The 6,167-nt window shown below is 40.9% G+C and overlaps 1 protein-coding gene across 1 annotated transcript in view; it reads right to left on the bottom strand.

Moving 5' to 3' along the window:
* Positions 1-4,641: 4,641 nt before the first annotated feature.
* The window catches only part of itsn2b (intersectin 2b), a 36,952-nt gene continuing 35,426 nt past the window's right edge, over positions 4,642-6,167 (bottom strand). The window contains exon 40 of the mRNA XM_085452337.1: positions 4,642-5,813. Within this exon, the coding sequence (XP_085308463.1) occupies positions 5,665-5,813 (149 nt within the window). The 3' untranslated portion in view covers positions 4,642-5,664. The remainder of the gene's footprint in view (positions 5,814-6,167) is intronic.

Here is a 6,167-nt window from a genome sequence, read left to right as displayed (position 1 = left end):
TGCACTTCCTGCTCAGGGTGCTGAAATATTAACTCTCTTAAAGCCGTGGAGTGTTTTCTGTCAGGAATTATTGTCAACCCTCTTTGAAATAGCGAGGGACGGGAGCTGTGAGTTTCAGGTGCTGAGGGGGGACGTTGGGTCTGCGCCACGCTGGGGTTTTTGCTCCACTGGTGCTTCACTTCATTATTTAAGAAGCTTCAGGGGTGAAATTTCAGGTCAGTGTAGGCAATCTCATCTCAGCACATCAGCAAAATAAAACACCATCAACTTCATCATAGATGGGAGTAATTCATATTTACTGATCAATATAAACACAAGTTGGCCAAGCTAAAGATGTCCCAAGATTCGCGTGTGCTGGCTTTGGTTAACCTGGACATATTCAGCGGTCTTTTGGCTCTTAACCTTAAACCCCAAATGGGCCACAAATCTGTACTTTCAGCTTTACAAATGACTAAACAATTTCGTAAAACAGCTGGGTACCTTAGCTTTAGTGGGAACTATTTTCAGATGTGCACTAACACACATTTGAGCAGTTTGTAAGTTATTGGAACAGATTAACATCTCACCGAGTGCTGCACTGATGTGTTTAAAGGCATTTGTGGAAACAGTTTCATCGTTTCCCACTACAGAAAAAATAACCTGCCGTGAAGTAAAGTTTGCTTATCGTTTTTTATGCGTTTCTGTGGGTGTGCCACTGATTTTGGGCCCACTGTGATGGAAAAATGACAACTTTTGCGAGGCTTGTTGTTCCAATTTTGGTAATGATTGAAAAAAAAAAAAATAACAATCACGACCTTAATTCAGTTCAACATCAGTTCATCGACAGCGTTTAGGTGAGTCCTCAATTTATTTATTTATTTTATTTTTAGCTAGGCGTCATGTTCTGATGAACATGATCAGAAATCAACACAATAGCAAAAAGCTGATTTGTGCTCGTTTTGGTGGAGAGTTTCAGTGTTTTAATGTCTAGGAAAAGACCTGTATGACGTGGACGTGGTCTTTCTCTTTCACCCTCTTGTCTGTCTGCTGCTTCAGGGCACCTTTACTCAGTGTAGGTTTTTGGTCAGGACACAAATCCCTCATTATTTCTGTGTTTTCTTTGTGAGGGTATTTGCGTGTATGTGTGTGTTACATAAGACAACTGTTCATGTGGTGATAATCAAATCATTCCCATGACTAACTCAAGTGGAACTGAGGGCCTCTCAGACTCATCCTGTATGCAGATGTCACTCTCTCCCTCCACGCTCTCTTTCTGTCTCCATGTGTGTTTATTCTCCTCTGTCTCTGTTTTTCTCCTCCCACCTCTAAACTGTTCTTTTCTTCTGCTTTGCTGCACTTTTCCTTTTCACTTTGTCTCATGCACACTCTCTCCCTCTGGCTCTTCATTTGCCATTTCTATTTCTGTCTGCCTCTGAACCTTTACTATACCTTTTTCTATAAGGAAAAAATCCTTTAAGAGTATCTTGAAGTCAAACCAGCCTCATGACTGACCTTTTTCTCATAGCTGACATACACTCACTACTCACTTGTGCCCCATTTTTCCTTTTAAATTGCCTTCCTTCTTCATGCAGTAGTTTCAGCAAGGTTCTGAAAACATTCCTCTGAGATTTTGGTCCATATTGACATGGCTGCATCTCACAGTTGTTGCACATTTGTCAGCTGCACACCCATAATGACAAACTCCTGTTCCACCATGTCCCTGTGGTCATAGAGATGGAAATGGGAAGCATAAAAAGCAGCCTGAACGTTTAATACAAGGCAGGAGCCATGCTTGTGTGTTTTTTCGCCAAATTCTGACCTGACCATGCAAATGTCACAACAGAAATTGAGACTCCTCAGATCAGGAAGCGGCCTCCTAATTTTCCATTGTTCAGTTTTGGTGATCCTGCATGAACTTACAGGTGTGGTTGTCTGCTGCTGTAGCCGATCTGCTTCAAGGTTTAAAGTGTTGTGTGTTCAGAGGTGCGATATTTGAGTTACTGTTGCCTTTCTATCAGCTTCATGCAGGCTGTGACCTCTGGCACCAAAACAAAATGCTGCTCACTGGATATTTTCTTGTTTCTAGAGATGGTTTTGTGGAAAAATTCCAGTAGATCATCTGAAGTACTCAGAACAGCCTGTTTGGCACCAACAAACATCCAATATTCAAATTCACTTAACTTGCTGCCATGTGATTTATATGTTAACAAGCAGCTGATGAGGTGTAACTAATGAAGTGACCTGTGAGTGCATATATTTAGAAATTTAAGTAAACATTAAAAAAAAAAAAATTGTTTATTGTAAACGTCTTCTTTTGGCCAACCTGCAGTACCTACACAGGCTGTGGCAGGACTGGAGATACCCACGACAGCAAGAACCACCACAAACGTCAGTGTATGCATTTTGGCAAGCTATTACAGCTTCTTTTATTTTACTGAATATGTGAATTTTAAATTGGGTCACCTTCACTAAACACATTCCGTCTATTGTCTTCTGCTTATCTGAGGTTGGACCGTGCTGGAAGCATGCTAAGGCAAGGAATTCCAGACATCCTTAACCCCAGCCACACTCTCCAGTTGGGAGAAGTACACAGGGCAGTCAATGTACGTGTCCATTGAGTTCTGGGTCTCCTCTGGGATTTCCACCGTTAGGTGTTCCAAGGTTTTTAAGATGTGGAACGCCACTGTCACAAAATGCAAACATTTGACTGATTTTTCAAGTGAATCGTATTTGTATTTAAAAATAAATAAATAAAAATCTTCAGGCAATGCTATGACACTTACTTAAATAAGTATAAATTACATTTAATCCCTTTAGTTATATCATCACATATCCCGCTGCATTAAATGCATTAGTAGGTAGAGTTCAGCTGACTTTCTCGACCCAGTCACGCAGCCGTGTGTGTTGCTGTCATCTCTTCACAGACCCACTCAGCGTGGTTACATAATGGCTGCTGCTCCTGTGGCCCCAGAGCCAGTGGAGGGTGAAGAAGGACTTAATGAGAGCTATTGGTGCGCACTGACAACTCTGCACTGAACTCTACGGACTCTGTGGCCGGACACCACGAGAAACCAGGCAAACCAAGAGTTAACTACCCCCCAAAAATATATATTTCACTTGTTCAAACATGAGAATTTATCTTCAAATCACGTCCGGCTTTATGAAAACTGTAAAATCTGTTGTAGTTTAGTAAAAAATGCTGCACATAACACTGTAGTTGGAAAAAGCACAACAGCAGGATGGTGTGCTCAACTGCATAGTCTGCAGGAGGATGTTCGCTCACAGTTTAGTTATTTTAATTGGTCCTTTTTGTTTGACCGGACAATTAAATTGACAGTTTGATCACTTTTAATATCTTTAATTTGCTTTAAGAAACCCTGATACAGCGAGTGCCATATAAAGGCCAAGGTGAGTACAAACAGCAGGTTACAGAATCCGGTCAGCTGTGAACAGGCAAGTCAGGGTTAGAGAGGTCATAAACTCAGCAGTCAGTGCAGGAGGCTGAAAATGAAAGAGGAAAACAAGCTTTCACAGCCCTACGCAGACGAGGAAGTCTCACACCTTCCACAAATTAAAAAAGAAAAAGAAAAAAAAGAACAGGAGTTAACAACAAGACTTAAAAACAACCTCGTTGATTAAAAAAAAAAAAAAAGGGCAACTCAGTGGAGTACAAGAGCACAAAATATCAGACCTAAGAAAACAATGAACAACTTCGTCTCCTTACAGTAAAACTCAATCAAGGGGGAAAAAATGTATATGAATCCATTTCCACACATGCACTTCAGCGCTGGACGTCTAGACATCACCCAGCAGAGGTGAATGAACAACACAAATATCTGATGCAGTCGGATCAGACGTTAGCTCGTCTTTACTTTTCTTGTGTGCTCCCAAGTAAAAAGTCTATGTGACGCTGGACTGAAGTTTGCACCTCTGACCCAAAAGGAACATTTCCACATTTCCAGTAGTGCGAATGAATCTGAAGCAGACCATTTCCTGCTGTGTGCTACATGTGAGAAAGGAAGTCTGTGGAAAATATTCTGACTGGACTCAGAAGTTCATGTGTGGAAAGTCTTAAGATACTGAGCCGGCTTTCTCACAAAACAAACTCAGCGATTACCGACCGATTCTCCACGATGAAACAGAAAGGCGCTCTAAACTTTGGATAGTCACACGCATAAATTAAGAAATAAATACAACACATTTCGTTTAAATGCAGAGTTAGAAAATAATCTGAGCACACTGAGTAAGAGTAAAAACAACAACAACACAAATACGCAGCTTTTACACCCTTTATCTTTGTAGCGTCTTCATGGCTGACGTTCGTACGCGCCAACTTTAACTTTTTGAGGTCACAATATTACTGTAAGCAGGCAGGGACGAGAGGGGTGAGCCTTAAAATGTGTCGGCAGTTTGAAAAAGCATAAAAAAATACAAGTGGGAAAATACTGTTTGTTATTGCTCTCGATCTGAGTTACTTCAAAAAGTTAACGCCATCAAAACTGTTTGCATAAAAACACAAAACTCTCACCTTAATCATCTTAAACTCACTTGAAATTACTCGGCCGTAGCTGATTTCACACGTTAAAGAAAAAGCAAAAATAGTCTACAGTCAAGCCCAGCATCATCCCAATGAAGAGTAAATTATTTTAATCATATATTTAAAAAAAAAAAAAAAAAGGTCAAAAATGACTTTTATTAAGGCAAGAAGTTGTATCCTCCCAAAGTTGCAGGATCTGTTCGCTTCTCTATCGTTATACTTCTATTCTCCAAAGATATGTACTCACGAATCCCAACATACACACAAAACAACAAAACGAGTGTTCAGTGTTGCTACAGTGACACAGACTCAACCCAGAACAACGTATCCTGAGATCTACAGTAGTAAACTGACTTCAGACCAGCTCTACAGACTTATTCTCCAAGCTGTCACTGTCCATCATTTGCCATCTACTGTCTCTGATGTCACTGTGAGAAGTGAGCCCAGACAGTTTATGATTGGCGACAGCCACAAAGCAGGCCAGCAAAGTCTCTAAAAAGCAGTCAGTCATGATCTCCTCAGAAAAAAAGAAGAAGAAAATAATATAAAGAGTCAACTTGTATCTCTTGACAGTTAAGATAAAACACTAGTTAGTTCAGTGTCTCGTTTAATGGCCTCGGCTGAGCAGACTTGGCAAAGTGAATACTTAATAAAAACCGACTGAGATACAGAGCTCTGAGAGTCTAAAGGAGAGCACATGTAGTTTTATTGCTTTGAATTCTCTGCTTCTCAGCAGCTTTTGTCTGGTCCTAACTCCATCTGAAGGTTGTAAATTTTACATAGGACTCGCATTCAACTGTGGGACACACCAAGTCTCCATACTGAGCAGGTGAACAAGTTTCCCTTTCCATCTAAAGTCATCCCGAGGAACAAAAGATGAGCTCCAATTCCTATTTCGTGGCTTGAATTGTTGAAAGGCCATCTCTACTGCAGGACTTGGATGACATCAGAAGAGGTATTATTACTGCTGGTTAATATTAAATTAATTAAGGCTTGACGAATGAGACCGTCTCTCCTTACAGCTTAGAGGAGAAACCATCTTAGTTTGTTAATGTGAAAACAAGCAGCCTTTTAAAATTTGGTTAACTGTTCTTATTTGAAAGTCTCTACAGAGGATGTAGTTTCTTGTTTCAGTTCTTCCTTTGCGGCTACTTGTGTCCATAGAGCTGTAGGTCGAGCTGGACCCACACTTCCCCTGTTGGGACCTCGTGCAGCAGAAGCCGACGCGTCGCTGGTCCCTTGTTCTCGAACTCTTTCTTTATGGTCGCCACTGGAACCTCGGTCCGGCCCAGGAACTCTGACACGAGAAAACAGAACAGCACATGAGTTCGGAGGAAGTTATATTTATTTATTTTTCTGTTTTTAAAGAAGAAAACCATGTTTAACTTTTTATACTTTTTGTAATTATCCTGTGTACAGTTTAACTAAAATATTCACCAACAACAGCCAACGTTTAACCAGTGGGGGTGTTGAGACAGTTTCAGTGACACATGGGATGCTCTTTTAATACTTCTTTTAAACCCCACAGCAGTGTGTTCAACTAATTTCACACAGTCCCCCCGATTGATCCATGTGCTGGTGTGGACCTCTGACCTCGTGTTTGACACTCCCACCCTACACCCATGTCTTAAGAGGATTTGTCATTCTGCCA

This window comes from Copadichromis virginalis, linkage group LG1 (assembly GCF_057382275.1).
Source record: "Copadichromis virginalis isolate Kocher_CV1m ecotype Utaka linkage group LG1, C_Virginalis_male_GT1.1, whole genome shotgun sequence".
In the NCBI taxonomy this organism is placed as follows: domain Eukaryota; kingdom Metazoa; phylum Chordata; class Actinopteri; order Cichliformes; family Cichlidae; genus Copadichromis; species Copadichromis virginalis.
This window is presented reverse-complemented; position numbering and strand designations above follow the sequence as displayed.